Source organism: Balaenoptera physalus, assembly GCF_965194825.1.
Source record: "Balaenoptera physalus genome assembly, chromosome: X".
Taxonomy (NCBI): domain Eukaryota; kingdom Metazoa; phylum Chordata; class Mammalia; order Artiodactyla; family Balaenopteridae; genus Balaenoptera; species Balaenoptera physalus.
The window spans coordinates 32,924,156-32,941,425 of record NC_138903.1 but is presented as its reverse complement, the minus strand read 5'-3'; the positions used below and the strand labels follow the sequence as shown (position 1 = coordinate 32,941,425).

Below are 17,270 nucleotides of genomic sequence, written 5' to 3'. Positions count from 1 at the left end.
GCTACATGAGCAGTCCTGACTGGTAACTAGAATCATGAGCGTATCACTTCAGTACTGTATTCATACCCTTAACGTATTGATACATATAAAATATTTAATCAAACAGGTTTCAGAGAATTGTAGAGTATATCTATATCTATATCTATCTATCTATCTATCTATCGATCATCTACTGTCTCATAAAATAATGATGGTAATAATCATTTGGGTATGACAGCAAGGTCATTATATTGAATAAGAGGGGTATGCCTCCATCCAGATATTATGCCTGCATAATTATCATTCAACCTAATGCTTGTATCATCATGCCCATAAATCATGCAACGGGCACTATGTTGGCCAAGGGTACCTATAACTTGGGTGAATTTTCTCAGGGCAATGACTGAATTTTATTCAATGTGGAAGAATATTAGTAATTTTTAAAAAGAGAACCCTTGATTAAATATGATAAATAATCAAAAAGTACTGAATTTTAACCAATTTATTTGCAAAATGTACTTTGAAATTATGTATTTTATACCATATATATTTTAATCTGTAAGAAATACATTTCATAGCAAACCGAACCAAAATGTCTCAATTATAGAGAAATGAATATCAAAGTATAAAGAACAATATTATTCATGTTCTTTCCCTAAATTTCTATAGTTGTCTCTTCATTAATAACAGGCATCTACATTTGTTTGAAAGAACATAGTAATCATACAAGGAATGAATGGAGTACCGAAGACAAATCTGAAATAGGATGACGACAACAAGGTATTCAAAGAAAAGAGAGGATACTGGATAAACTACCTAAAGCTATTTTCTTTGAAGAGATAATGAAGAATGTGCCATCTGCACATTCTTATTATTTTTTTATAAAATTATGTACCTTTTTGAAGGGGTATTTCATTTACATGCTTTACTTCACTTTCATAAGGTCATTTAATAGACCAAACATTTTGATTAACTTAAAATAACTGCATGTTCCTTTGATACAACTGCAAGTACAGTAAACTACAAAATGAAAATTAAAGGAAGAAAGTGGCCACATAGCTGATGCTCTTCTTACATGTTTCATTTTAAACAAGAAACCAGAAATAAAAGATAAAGGAACTTCTTGTAACATAAATATTTTATCTAAGCTTTTAGCAATTAGCACCCAATTTCAGACTCTAAGATTTAGGTACCATATTTTTGTACTTTCTTTTCTGACAGAATATTCTTTTGTGTATTAATGAGAAAACCCACTGAATGACATTGAAAGAATCATGTTTCCATCTCAACATGTCATTTGTCAGTGACTGAAGATGGGCCCTCTAGTTACATCACTGTCAGAGAATGCCCAACCAGAGCTTTAAATGATAATAATGGTAATATCTAAGACTTCTGAGACACTTACTGAGAATCAGGCACTTTTAAGGATTCTATGCATTACACTTAATCTTAAAAAAATATCCCATGAAATAGATACCATTACTATCTCCATACTACAATTGAAGAAACAAAGTTTATAGAGAACTAAAGTAATTTTGTCAAGGCCCTACAGAGACTAAATGGAAGAACCCAAGCTGTCTGTGTTCAGATGTCACAACCTAGGATACCAGGAAATGTGCAGGCCATCACCTGCGCAAGGGGGTGTGATGGCCCTCAGGGCAGAGGCCTGGGTCACTCAAACATTTAGATCCTGATCAGAGGAAGAGGAGCCAACAACAGAGATGGAAAAGGGAGAGAGAAATAAAGCTAGTCATGAAAGCCAAGAGCAGAAAGTTCTTTAACTGGGTCAACTGGTAAGTGCTGCCGATGAGTAAGCTCAGAGCACAAATCTGACCACTGGATTAGGCATACTGGATAAGGCTGACAGTCTTGTCGGGGTACTCTCATTAGAGTAGTTAGGACAGAAGGCTTCATGGAGTGAGTTGAGTAGAGAAAGCAAAATGAAGAGAAGCAGAGGAAAGGATCAAGTCTAGAGGCCAATGTGGGGTCATGGGAGGACCAATGACGAGCTTCTCAGGAGCTGTTTGTGATCACAGACCAAACCCAACATGGGTGTTTACACTCAACATGTAAACAACATGCAACAAGATGACTGGCCTGGGGGGTGAAATGCGACCAGTGTGACACATAAATCAGCAAATCAGGCACAAAAAAGGACAATAGATTAATCAAAGAGAAACAGCCTCAAGCTACTGAACACTGGGAAATAATAGGAAGAGGCATGAATCTGTTATGCAGTTCAATGGCAAAACTACTCTCACAGAAAAAGTCCCACAGAGAGAGAGTCACCGAACTAATCTCCAGAGAGGCACAAAGAAGGCATGGACTACGAGTTACTTAGGAAGAATAAACACAACTATAGGGGAAATTCTGCCCACACGGTATAGTTTGTAGTCTTACAGAAGTGACATTTCAAAATACAGTCTAAAAATACAAGTATTATAATATCCCAGTGGGGCAACACCAATTGATTTAAATAGTACAGGTGCATAAATCCAACATATTGGATAGATGTTTTCTGAATTCCTTCACAATGGTTTGTGTCTTGTTAATTTTGGCATCTCTGGGACTCAGCATAATACCTGGCAGCAAAGATGCTCCCTAGATTGTTGTTGAATAAAAAACATATGGAAGTGATCAATCTTCATTAACTCAATGGTGTGTGTGAGGAGTCAGGGTGGAAAGAGAACAGAGAGGTCCTGGTATTTTCATTTAATGCGGTTTGATAGTTTTATTGGACTCTCAGGGAAAGAAGATGATGAAGATAAAGGGAAATAATGGGAAGGCGGTGGTGGGGATCCTTATTTCCTACTGATCATGTTTACATAGAGAGGCTTATTCACTCACTAGAAGGGAAAGGTATAGGAGGGAAAAAAATCTCAGCATCAATCTGCCTTCTCCATCATGATTTGCCATCCGAGGAAAAGCGACACATCCGATCAGTGAATTTGGGTGAAGAAATGAAGCATGAGCAGATGAGCAGACCCTTTTTTTTCTTTCCCGATGTCCTGAATCCAGGATGTACATTTTCTCTTCCTTCTTCATGTGTTGGTTGTTTATTCCTGTAGGGAATCTACAACTGGCTAGGTTGGGGTTAATGCACTTGATTTTGGTGGAAGGTATTAATAAGCCCAAACGAATCCAAAGTCATTTTCCAGTTCACCTTTATATAAAGGTACCTTTTGATCTCCATCTGCTTTATTTCTACATCTACTTCTCAGATGCTTATAAATTCGGATGAGGGAATACAGGGTGTAACTAATGATCACACCTAAAAAAGCCCCATCAAAGTTCCAGCCACAGAGTGAAGTGCTCGAATTTCCACCATAAGGGATTTAAGAGACTATAGGAAGTACAAAATGGCATAAACAACATGATTCTTTTGAATTCTATTTAATGTGTTGAGTAAACTATAATTAAATGACACACATAGGTGAAAACAGCTGGTTTGCCTTTGCACAAAGTCTAAAATAGTATTCAGACTTGTGACCAGGCTCGTCCCTCCATAAATAAATAGGTGAGAAGGAAAGGGTGAGCAGGAAGAATTACAGAGAGTGCATGTAAGTTGGTTACATCTTTGGAATAACAGCAGTGAAAGGAATCCAGTTATTACCAGATGCTTTTAAGGAACTCAGGAAAGAGAGAGGTCAACTGATTTATTAAATATTCAGAGAAAAGACACTAAGACAGAGAAAAACATTAAAGTTGAGAGGGGACTGAACAAACCTACTTCTGTATAGCAAGACATGCTTCAGAACAGAAATAAACGTTCACAAATTAAAATGTCTTTTGCCAAAAAATAGCTAGCTTCTTGCATTTGGTGGTACTGAGCAGAGAAAAAACTATTTTAGAGAGAATGATGGGAAGAGATAAGCCTGCAAACCTTCCAAATAGTTATTTTCAATAGTAAGCATTATTTTTCATCACGAAAAGTAATGAAGCAGTAAAATATGAACCATATCAAAAGGTGTATTTTCAGGAGCTATTTGAGAGAGAGAGTTTTCCTAACATGCCTTTCAAACCTCTCAAAATGATGTTGGCAGCTTCCTTATAGACCCTGCTTATCTAGGAGGAAGTGGATTTTTTTCAGGTAATAAGATTTAATCAATTTCTATTATCAGAATTATAATTTCTTTAGCTTGCAACCTGACAAGAGTACAATTTAAGCAATTTAAAGTAGCAAGAACATATTAAGATGAGTCCTGGATATAAGCATTTCTTTACCTTCCTTTCCACTTCATGTCATAGAAGCATCAACATTGTGCCTTCAACAGGATAGATTTCAAATAAAAATCAAGGCTTGAACACTAAACTATTAAAATTCACTGAAGCGGACTTCCCTGGTAGTGCAGTGGTTAAGAATCCACCTGCCGATGCAGGAGACATGGGTTCGAGTCCTAGTCGGGGCAGATCCCACATGCCGCAGAACACCTAAGCCCGTGCGCCCCAACTACTGAGCCTGCGTTCTAGAGCCTGTGAGCCACAACTACTGAGCCAGTGAGCCACAACTACTGAAGCCCGCGCACCTAGAGCTCGTGCTCTGCAACAAGAGAAGCCACTGCAGTGAGAAGCCCGTGCACCGCAATGAAGAGTAGCCTCCGCTCGCCACAACTAGAGAAAGCCCGCACGCAGCAACGAAGACCCAACGCAGCCATAAATAAATAAATAAATAAATAAATTTATTTTAAAAGAAGAATAAAGGACACCCCCTTAAAAAAAAATTCACTGAAGCATAGCAGGATGACACACAAAACAATGGTTTCACTTCAGAAGGAAACTGGACATTCACTGGGGTACAATTATTATAGGTTGGCTGCTTATTAAAATTATTTTCTATTTTAATAAGAAAGTACTTACATTTATTTATCTCTGGAAATTAGAAGTTGTATTACACATCTGAATTCTGAGGTTAATCTACACTAATATTCTTGTCCCTGATATGCATAAACAATCAGAATTTTCTTTGAGTATTGGCTATCGGTTGAAGAAAAGAAAGCCAACAGAATTTCATTTACTTAAAGATTACATTTCCTACATTTGTCTAATGTCATTACATGATTCACTAAGGCAAAATCTATATCCAATTTATAATAACTTTTTTGAGATAAATGGAAATGCTTTGCATCGGTCTGATTCCATTATTAATAGATAGTTCTTTGAAATAGAGAGTAACTGAACAGGCATTGAAATGGAAAATTCCCCTCTCCTCATATAAACTTATTTCACTTTTTATAAATTTAAGCAGTTTGTGATTACACTGGCATTTTGCAATGATAAAACTAAAATTCAACCAAAGGGAAAAAATAAGTAATAAGTTAATATAATTAAGAATTAAATATCTCATTGTGCAACCTAGTAACTGTATTACTATCTCCTACTCTCACATACTTCATACTACCAATAACTAGTCAGTAAATAAAAAGAACACAGTTAGGGTGAACTAATACTTTTGGAATTCCAAAGATCTTTTGAAATGCATTGGATACATATAACATAGATACTCATTTCATAATTCCATCTCCAGCTTTTCAAATATTGCCTTGCAAATTTTATAGTGAAAGTGTATAGCGGAGATTATTCTGACATTTTTGTAATTCATTTAAGAAATATTTATTATTTCTAGATCCTCTTCTACATTTACTCTTAGAATGTTATTTGCAAATAATAGAACCCCACTTTGAATAATCTTTTTTGGAAGACACCAAGGGTTTCATGAAGCAAATGGAAGTGTTGATTAAGCATGATGGAGCCATGTGTATAAGTCGATGAGCAGGCAGAGAAAGGAGACCTGCAAAGAGAGGAGAAAGCAGGCCTGCATAGAAAAGCAGAGAAATAAATATTCCCTAGCTCTACACATTACAGCTTCAGCAAATAAAGATAAACAGGCTGGAATGACAGTAGGGAACAAATGGTGAATGTAATTCAGGATTACTTTATATAGATAGAATCACATCAAAAACATTTTAGTAGGTAAAAGTGATCAAATATCATTTCATATGGAATAGATATTTTTATAGGTGAAAAATTGATGGGTATTGGTGCTTTTATATGTTGCAAAGTCATTTTTTATTCAGCAAGCAATGTGTAAACACTACTACTGAAAAAAAGAGCAACAGGATAAAACAGGGTACAAAGTGAAATAGAAGAGAGTGTGATAATAAAGGGAAAGCTGAAACAACTCTTTGTTTATTGATTGGCCACTTTGTACCGGGCATTATACCTTATGTTAGGGAACCTCTTAGAGAGCTTTTCCCTTGTAGAAGTTTTTGATTTCTACAGGGCTTTAAAAGAAAAAGCAATTAGGTTAGGTCTGATGCCAATATGAACAGCTCAGAACCTACTATTTCATCTTTAGGTTTTAAATCTAAAGTATTTTTTAAAACGGTTTTAAAAAATAGGCCTGGATTCATGCATTATCCCTTGCACTGCTGCATTGTAGGACCCTGGACGAGTCACTAAACTTCTTTTACTTAGATTTCCTCACTTGTAAAACAAAAATATAGGGATACTATGTGCTTCATAGGGTTTCTTTGATGATAAGTCCTATAATAATATAATAAGTACAAAACATAAAACACTTAGCACTGTTCTTGGAAGACTAAGTGCTTAATAAATAAACCAGCATGGATATCAGAAAGGTTCTAATCCGGGTTTGGGGTATGGTAGAAGGCACGGACAGAGTGACAAGACTTTATATCAGATAGATGGCAGAGAGAACTGGAGAATGGAGGGTGGTACTCGGTTCACGGCAACAGGGGCTGTGCAGAGCCAGCCAGTTAAACCTGGATCCTCAACTCAGTAGGCGATTTGAGATGTTGACCAGAAACTGACTGGAACTCTATCCTACACAGTGGGGATACCAGTCTGATGGTAGGAGAGGGATAGGGGTATGTGTGAATTTCCATGCCCAGGAAAACACCTGATGTATAATAGGTCCTCATTAAGTACTTTCGGATGGACTGATGATAGATTTTAACAGTTCACAGCAAATAAAATATGGCAGAGACTGCTAATTGTCTCCCCAATATCTACTTTCTCTCTTTTCCTCTTTTTTCATAATAGAATGCCCCCCAATTTTATTTGGGTCTGTCAAGAGGCATTTCCCAGCCTCAAGTGCAGCTAGGTGTGCCCATATGAGTAAGGTCTCACCAGTGGGATACAAGTAGAAATCACATATGCATCTTCAGGTCATGGCTTTAAAGGGAACCAGCTTGCTCTTCACTGTGGACGTGACTGTAGAATTGATCATGCAGACGAGGACAACTTAGTGGATGGTGGAGCAACAAGAGAAAAGGAACCTGAATGCCTGATAATCTCAAGGGGCAGAGGCACTACACTGCCTAAACCACGCACAAGTCCAGGCTTACATGTGAAAGAGAAATACGCCTGTCTTGTTTGTCACTGTTAATTGGTCTTAGTTAAAATAACTGGTTAAATTCCTAACATGTTTCCATCACTCAAGTATGGCTGGAAGTATGAGAGGGTATATATCAAGTTTATTATATTCTAACACCATCTGAGTGGGGCTGAATTGAGTTGAGGGGCTGCTATCCATATTACTTCAGGAATTTCTTGAACCATTTAAAATGAGCATTTATTACTTAGTAGAAACAGCTGCTATTATAAAAAATTATAATATAATTATATATTATATTAAATTAAATTATAATTAAATTAAATTAAATATAAAAATTTAAAAAATATTAAAAAAATTAAATATAAATTAAATTAAATTAAAATATAAAATTATAAAAAACTATTTTACTATCTCTTGTATATTCTCTCTATACTCTTGTATACTCTCTCTCTCTCTTCAGTTATACCTCATTTACATTCTCTTATCACTGAAATAATTAGATGATAATAGTGAGATTAAAGTAAAAAACTATAGATATAAATGAGAAAACTAGAGAAGATATTTTGTTTCTGCATGGAAGTTCATACTTAATTTTGTGGTTAATTTGCTTTTTAAATAATACATAAACATAGATTTCTCCCCTTGATTCTAATAAAACACTGCTATGGGAATTTCCCTTTCAGTGTGAATAGGAGCATTCTACTTTAGTTCATCTGGGAGATAGCTGAAAAATAAAGTTTGCATCACTGAGATTTGATTTTGCCAGACCATAATACTAACTTTTTGAAAAGTCTTATTTAAGACTCTAAATGTCAGAGGGGTAGTTGTACAAAATATATGTGGGTATTACATCTAATTTATGTCAATTTTTCTATTTCTTTAAATAAGAAACATTTTATTCAAGGTTCTGCTTCCAAATTTAAAGCTGAAGCCATGGCTTCAATCATATTCCTTAAATCAGAAAAAGAGAGTAAAGGAAGAAATTAAAGTTGAAAGGAAATGAAAATTACAGTTACTGTAACTTTTTCTTTCCTCACTGATGACAAAATCACAACCTATTTTTATAAATCCACTGATAACCATAATTATTGTCGTTTTGGAGAAAACTTCTATGTGAAGAGAACAAACATAAGCGAATACTCGGGCACTATTTTAATGATATTGTATGTGAAAAATAAATGGGAATGGATTTTCATGCAACTGAGTAATCAGCAACCTGAAATTTAAGGAAAACTGAGTTTTTATTTATTATAATTTTTTATACCCATGACTGTGGTTCTCTTACCTTTGATATCTTCATAAGAATCATATGACTTTCTTTTTGGAATCACTACCAAGTCTGTCAGTTCTATAGGATTTTGTCCCCAAAAATCTCCATCCAATGTGACTTCCACCTCCTCTTCTACCCGCTTCCTGGACTGACATTTTATGACAACTACAGGAGAGAAATACTTTCAGTTAATTTGACTATTGGGTTATATGATCGTTCTTGAGATAGAAAAAAATGAATTATGTTATGAAAAATAAAAGTTCCTTTGGCATACTTTGACATGTCACTGCATCTGGTATTAACACACATACACTCATTCAGTATCAACATACATTGACATTTTGGAAGCAACATGAATATTAAATAATATGTAAAAATAGCATGACAAGAGATAAATCTAGAAGATACACCAAAGTACAGAAGATTACATTAGGATGTAGAAATGTGATTCAGGGACTGGATTTTTCAGCTAGCTGTACTCATTGTGGTAAATACCAAACTTTACTTATATAAAAATACTACAGCAAATACCTTCAAATAATTTAAAAAATAAGTTCTGTAATATTTATTTTGTAATAACACTTTTAAAATATATTTTATTAAAATATCTCCTAAACCAAAAATATCAGTTTATTTACCTGTACCTTAAAATTCACTTAAATTATTTAAGTAAAATATTTTGATTTCCATTTATGAATTGCTTTTAAATTTACAAAATACACTATTTAGTAGTTAAAAATTGTAATGAATTATTTAAAATTAATATTAAAATGTTATTACATATTAATTTAGCATACAGCACCAAAACATTAAATTAATATGTAACTTTACATATTTCCCTCTCTCTATAAATAATTCCAACATTTTCTTATATAAAGTGCAGAAGAAGTTGTTAATGATCTTGTGAGCAACCAAAATATTATGTCTATATCAACTACTAATTATATAAAGGAATATTAATATATTGGCATTAGCTGTATAATATTATGGGGCCATGTATGCTAGAGTCCATATTTAAGAATATAATTTCTCCAAAATATATTAACTGTTATATTTTTATCAGTTCAGATGCACATAGGACATAAGTTGAATATGAGATAAAAAGGGAGTCATAATACTAAAAAAGCTTTGAAATGGATTACACTATGCTTTCGTGGCATCAATAATATTGATAATATGTTCATCTGAACAGCAAGATTGGACAATGTCCTCAGATTTATGTGTTTTCGCAGTATAGACCACATTTATAGTAAAGAAATGTTTAAAATAAATTTATTTTTAATTCTTAAATTTACAGGTTAATACTGAACATTTTGGACTTAGAATTAATATGTGAAACGTACAACAAGGGTACAAAGTTAGATGTAAATTAAGTGGGTTGAAATGGCTGAGGAAAATGTACAAGCTTTTCTGGTTATAATTAGCTTCAGTCTTAAAGCATTAAATTGGAAATTAGTGTGATCAAAGTTACAATTAGTATCATGTCATTGGTCTTGTCCTGTAAGTCCTTAGGAAATTACTGCCCTAGCAATGCCAGGATTACTAAACCACAACGGATTCACATTCCATTGTCTTTACACTGTGATAGGGAGTACAGCCCTTTTCCAATCATCTACCCCAAAGGACAGGAGAAAAGGTGGTTCACAGAGCAACAAAAGTACCCTGGGCTTGAGAATAACCTGGGTTATAGATACATAGAAAAAAAAAGAAACAACAAACATTGATGGTGACACAGTTGAGCAGGGAAAGCAATGGGTTATTTCTGATGTGTTCTTAAGAATGAAGAATGGACTGTACCAAAAGTAAATAATATTTATTTATAAAATCATACCCACTTGTTTCTCAAGGGCATTTGTAGAGAAAAAGAATTACTAGAATAGGTTTTAGACTTTTGGTAAAATGATTTAATAACTAGTACACAATCTGTTCAGAACACAGATGTTACTACTTGGTTGTGCTAATGTAACACAGGCTATTTACAGAACTCACATTTACTTTAAAAATCTAATAATTATCAAAAGTGACTTGATAGAAAATTTCTATGTTTCTGGAGCATACTTAACCTTCTTTGAAGAAAACTGTGCAAGAAATCTGTTTTTATTTTCTCATAGGCTTTATTTTAGACTTTAAAAAATCTGCTTTAACTCCTTAATCTGGGAAAAAAACAAGCAGTGTCTGGGGTAGACACGAGCAACACTGCTGTTAGAATTCCAACAAAGTAATGTCTAGGCTGTATTACATCACTTTGATCAGAAGACTATTATAAATTTTAAACTGTTCAGCTCTTTGGAAAGTATACAAACAACTATGTTTTGAAGGAAATAAAAAAAAACATTTTGACGTTTTTGAAGCATTCTGAAGATAATTTAGTATATTTGAAATATTTATGTGTTGATAATTTTTTAACTCAAGAGTAAAAATATTTCAAGTAAAACAAATGACATTTATTGTCAAAGGTACTGTTAGTTAAGTGGATTTTCACTCTAGTTAAAATTAAACTACATAAGGAAATATATAATCTTGGCCTTCCTTTATAACCAGTGTCTCTGGGGAAATGCTGTTACTCATAAGCAAAACTGACTATTTTCTCTTCTAAGTGTGGTGACATAATTTGCATCAGTAAAGACTAGCTCTTCTTCACTAGCAAAGATTGGTATTGGAGGGAGAAGAAAAATTCAAAATTTCAAGACTTCTTTTAGCTTATCTGTGTTGCTCAAGGTGGAGATCAAAAATAGATATCCCTTTGCTGTGCAATTCAGTGATTCTTAGTTATGAAGAACTATGCCTAGAGCCCGGTAAGAGGTTGGGATACTAAATTTCACCTTATGGTTATCTAAGAGGAGTTGTGATTCTTACACTGACCCTGGGAACAAAATGGGAAAATGAAAGTATGCAGAAGAAGTGAGAAGAGTGTTGAGGAAAGAGAACATACAGAAACTTGAGAGAAGCCTGGAGTATGTGGAGAAAAACAGGGGTCATTGAGGAAAAAAAGGCATTTTAAGAGTAGGGAAGTAGGGATTTTACATTGCATGTATGGTGGCCAAGCCCAACTCCCTAAAATCTGTAGTACATTCTGACTGGTTTTTGGAGAACATCATAAAAGTTTTGTATCTGGGACAACTAATAGAGGAATCATTGACCCCATGAGTTACACAGAAGCTGGAATATGGTGATTAAATGTGATCCAAGAACCCAAGTACCCAGGAATCTTACAGATCTAGCGCAGGGCTCTGAGCACATCAAAGAATATGAAATAAAGGGGTCTGAATTTAATGTTATTTCAATCTTAGTTGATTTGTAGGTTTCACCAACAAGGAAAACAACAGGAAATGGTATGGTTTTGTGGAAAGATCATTGGACTTATTGTTAAGAGACCAGATTCAGTCCTAGCATTTCCACCAATAGGGCTGGGTCACTTTACAACCTACTTTCTCTGGACCTGGATTTTCTTACTTGTACAAAGAAGAGATGGGATTAGAAGGCCTCTAAGATACCTAAAATCCTGGTGTTCTCTGACTCTAAGATATACCTACCTACCTTGGGGGCATTTAGGATGTGGTGCCTGTGGGAATCCAAGAATAGGGTATATCCAGCATATTCCTGGGATTTCTTCACTGTCTATCCCCAAAGCTCTAATTGGAAATTAAATTATTAAGAGTGAACAAAAGCATAAACACTTTCAATATTAGCATGAAATGACATATTTTTTAGTAACCTAATGGTATTTTAGCAAAGCATGTGAATTTAAACTTTGGCAGAGAAAAACTAAGTATGAAATACAAAATATTTCTGCAAATGTTGATTTTATAACCATTTCAAACCAAACACTGGTAAACTGTCACAAAGAAAAATGTAATACAACCATTGTGAGATGCAAGTTAAAACTGAAGAATTTTTTTCTCTACATTCAAAGGTTGGTACAGCAGTTGGCCCTCCATATCTGTGGGTTCCAAATCCACAGATTCAACCAACTGTGAACTGAAAATATTTAAAGAAAAAAAAAAAAGAAATTCTAGAAAGTTCCAAAAAGCAAAACTTGTATTTACATAGCATTTACATTATATTAGGAATTATAAGTAATGTAGAGGTGATTTAAAGTGTATGGGAGGATGTGCACAGGTTATATGCAAATCCTATGCCATTTTATATAATGGACTTGAGCAACCATGGATATTGGTATCTGCAAGTGTCCTGGAATCGATACCCCATGGATACTGAGGGACGACTCTATTGGTATTTACTGATGTGACTAAACTGTGATTAATCAGAGGTAATACAGTTTCCATGGGTTATATTCTAAACTGGATGGGCAAAACACAAAAAATGCCATTAAGTACAGGACTTCAGAAAGTTATCAGGAATTTACTTTTGGAGGCTACCAGTTAAAAGAAAAAGGGCATTTGTAAAATTATTCTACGCCTATCATACACCATCAGGAGAACAGCAATACTAGAAAATGATTCTGGTCGTTGTTGAAAACAGGCTTTTCTTATGAAAAATGGAACATAAGACACGACAGGCAGGACCAGCTTCATGGGCATGTGACGTATGCAAGAACTCCACACTTGGAATTGCTCATGTTTGTTTAATGTCTTGAAATTCTTAACACTTTTTGAACAAGGTCCTCCTCATTTTCATTTTACCCAGATCACGTCGGCAGTCTTGATTGCAGGAGTGGTGAAAAGCATGGCAGAATGGACACTGAGCCCACAGGAAAGAATTTTTTGAACGTGAAGAAGAAATATGCACATATAGGACAAAGTAAGAATTTTTTTTTTTTTTAAAGGAGTGTTTCTATTTCTTTTTTTTTTTTAATTAATTAATTTATTTATTTATTTTTGGCTGTGCTGGGTCTTCGTTTCTGTGCGAAGGCTTTCTCTAGTTGTGGCAAGCGGGGGCCACTCTTCATCGCGGTGCGCGGGCCTCTCACTATCGCGGCCTCTCTTGTTGCGGAGCACAGGCTCCAGACGCGCAGGCTCAGTAGTTGTGGCTCATGGGCCTAGTTGCTCCGCGGCATGTGGGATCTTCCTAGACCAGGGCTCGAACCCGTGTCCCCTGCATTGGCAGGCGGATTCTCAACCACTGCGCCACCAGGGAAGCCCCAAGAATTTCTTTTTAATTAAGGTTTCTAGACAATAATTTAATTAAAATTATAAAAGCAGAGAAAACATTTAAATTTTGCATCATCACTGGAGTCTGCTTAAATTTCAGCTAAGCAAAGAGGGGACAAGTAACCTGCATTCTGGCAACGACAGCGCACCCTAGTCATGGCAGTATTTCATCAGGACGTCATATACCTGGCACAGTGCCATCACTTGGTGAACGCAAGCATCAGAAGTCCTATGCTTTGCCCAGACAAGCTGTTCCAGGTTGCTCTCTAGATACAGAGTCAAAAAGGAGTCCCTTTGCATGTATCTGACTATGATTCACTGATACGATACTTAGATTGACTTGTTCCTCACTCTGAACTTCAAATCAGCAGTGATATATACAATCCCCATATATCAAATATATTTTCCCCTTCTGACCATGTAAATTTCAACACTTCATGAACTTTACATTGCATAACATATAAAAGAAACCGATCATATCAATGCCAGTCAAAATGAAATCATGTTCCTTCAGTGTGCTATGTAAATGTTACCTTTTCACCTCTGTGTGCAATTCTTCAAAATTGTCAATAGGCCACCTTTCTCCACTTGCCTTCTTCATTTGAACAATGACCACTGTTTTTTGTAATTTCATAACCTGGGGCATAAATAACACCTGGATATCTACAGTCCCTTTAGGAGGCAATGCAATTCCTGTAAAAAAAAAAAAACAACACACACACACACACACAAAAATAAGTTTTAATGTGGTAAACGTTTTTAGAATATAATAATTTTAACCACAGAAAGTAACCTCTCCTTACTGATCACCTAAATTTTTCAAAATCCCTCCTGAACAAAAAAACACATTATGCTAAATTATAAGTGCACTTCACAGGCTTCATTAATTTTCCTCAAATGTCACCAAAATTCTTTAAAAAACACATTTTATCCTGAGCCAAGAAGGTTCTCCTGAAAAGGCTGGAAGAATTGAAGAAATGTTGATAGTGATGGCTTGAGTTTCCCAGAGTGATTAAAAAAACCATAAAATCCATGGATCTTTTCAAGTCTTACCACATTTTGCATAAGGCAAAGTACAGCAATTTCTGACCCTTCCATTTCTTTGCATATTTTTGTTCTAGTCCATAACAACTCCATGTTTCTGCTTGGAGTCCCAGAATTGCTACCAGTAAACTGTTCCTTTCTTTAACTGATTCACGAAGGAAGCCAAAGCTTATTTGTGAAAGAAAGGGGCATCCATTTCAGGTTGTAAAAATCAGAAGACAGAAAAACAGACAGCAATTTCTTGTGTTCTAGTGGATTCGAATTTTTCAACCTTTGCTTTGAATAAGTACCACCTGCGAAAAACTTGTTAGACATGGAGTTTGCTAAGGCCCAACTAAAGAGATTCTGATTTGTTCAGTCTGGGCTGGGACCTCAAAGCTGCGTATGTAAGTAGCAGCTCATGAGATCCAGAAGCAGGTGATCATGAGACCATACTTAGAAAAAAACCCTCTATCTATTGGACAAGTATTGAGAGGTTGGAAGAGTAGTGAGCTTCTAGCCATTTATAACAGTGAAGATTTCCAAGTGATCGGTGTCTTCCTTTATTTTGAAGAGTAACACTCTTTACAAGAAAATGAGGGATTATTGACTATATTGTTTTTTTAAAATTCTTTGTTATAAGATTTATGATATTCAAAGTCATTTTGTCTCAGATGAGAATACTGTACTAAACTATTAAGAACATAAGAAAGAAAATAGAAAATGGCCCCTCTGCAAAATACCCCAACTCAAAATTCTTATAAATTTTCAAATTTTAAAGTTTATTCCTTCAGGAAATGAAAATTTTCTAAGGTGTATTGTCATACTTAACAATAACTAGTAATTAATATGATTACTAGTTAATATTTATTGACTACTGACTCTATGCCAGGCTCTGTGCTAAGTATTTTTCACACAATATCTCATTTCATTATCAGAAAATCACCATAAACAAGTGTTATTATGTTTCTCATTTTAGAGATGGAGATATTGAGACAATTTGGTTAAACAACTTGCCCAAAGTCCCAATGAAAGATCATGTTGTTTACTAAGATATCTGAAAGATTTCTATCTTCAACTTTGCCTTTATGAGTTCTGTATTTTCAACGAATCGCTGCATTCAAATAAGTAAAAACAGCAAGAGCCAGAATAAAATAGGATAAAGAGCTGGAATATGATAAAAAAAAGCAGAGCTGAGTCAAATAAACCATACATTGCATCTCCAAGGAAAAGTTTAGAAATGATCATTTGCCCTTACAAAAGTATATTACCACTAAAAATAGATTATATAACTAAAAATAAACCCAGACATTTAGATGGTGTAAGGAGTCAAGACAAAGATACAAAAGGGTACTTCATTGCTAACACCATGCTTTCTTATAATATTTGAAATGAAAGATAATGCTATAACCAATAAGCCCATTTAATTAAAATCTAGTAGGCTATTTGTGGCTGTAACTTTTTACCAGTCTACAAATAGAACTATAGTTCCCTATTGAATTCACCATACATTTCTTTAACTATTATTACATGTTTGAATAGTAAGTCACTGCAATGTTAATAAACTTCCAAGAAATCATTGAAACTTAGCAATGAAAAGAACTTTGAGAATTTATCAAATTCATTTCGTGTCTCACAAATAATTTATATTTCCTGTGGTTTTCCCACTGTCCTTTGCAACACTTTGGGTAGAGACAGAAAAGCCGTCCACACTTCTATCTTATAAAGAATCTAACCTATGTTTTCTTTTAACATCTATATATTTTCATCCTTTAGTTAAATACTCAATCCACTTGTAATTTATCCATATGTAAGGAATGAAGAATGCATCCAACATTGTTGATTTTCTGTATGAGACTAATTATCCAAAAACCACTTATTTAAAAGTTCAATGATTTGAAATGCCACCTACATGGCATTTCCTTATATAGTTTGGTCTTTTTCTGGAGTCCCTAGATTTCTCTTCATGTGTAAGTACCACACTGTTTTAATTATAGATGCTTTATTTTCTACTAGAACTGTCTCCTCCTCCAGCTCATTTTTTTAAAAGAATTTTTCTAAATTTGGAATGAACAGTTAGCTCCAAGAAGGGGATGGCCTGGCAAACAGTTCTTTAATGGGATTGCCCCACATTTACGCTTTAGGGATCACTGACATTTTTGTCCATTCACGATCTAGTCAAGAGCAAGGATATGGCCTTTATTTTTCTCATTTGAGCATTATATTAGGTGCTTCTAGGTTCTTGGAATAGATTTTCAGCCAGTGTTAGTTTTCAGTGTTGCTGGAGGCTCATTTCAGCATCTTCATATGTGTTTAGCAGGAAGCTGGGAGAAACCACATCAGTTGTTTCTATCTTCTGACTGGGAAATCTAGCTAGTGTGATGATTACTACATCTATTAGGTTAAACAATGTAATAAAACATATTCTAAACTCAAAACATTTTCTAAGCTTATCTTTTTCTGTTTTACTCCATTTCCATATAGTAACTACACAAAGTAACTACAGATGTATTTACTTTTTTCTATTACA

At 34.7% G+C, this 17,270-nt stretch overlaps 1 protein-coding gene across 1 annotated transcript in view; it reads right to left on the bottom strand.

Moving 5' to 3' along the window:
• CFAP47 (cilia and flagella associated protein 47) overlaps positions 1–17,270 on the bottom strand; it is a 421,910-nt gene that overhangs the window by 56,563 nt on the left and 348,077 nt on the right. The window contains 3 exon segments of the mRNA XM_082446774.1: positions 8,622–8,771; positions 12,144–12,238; positions 14,251–14,410. Of these exon segments, the coding sequence (XP_082302900.1) occupies positions 8,622–8,771; positions 12,144–12,238; positions 14,251–14,410 (405 nt within the window).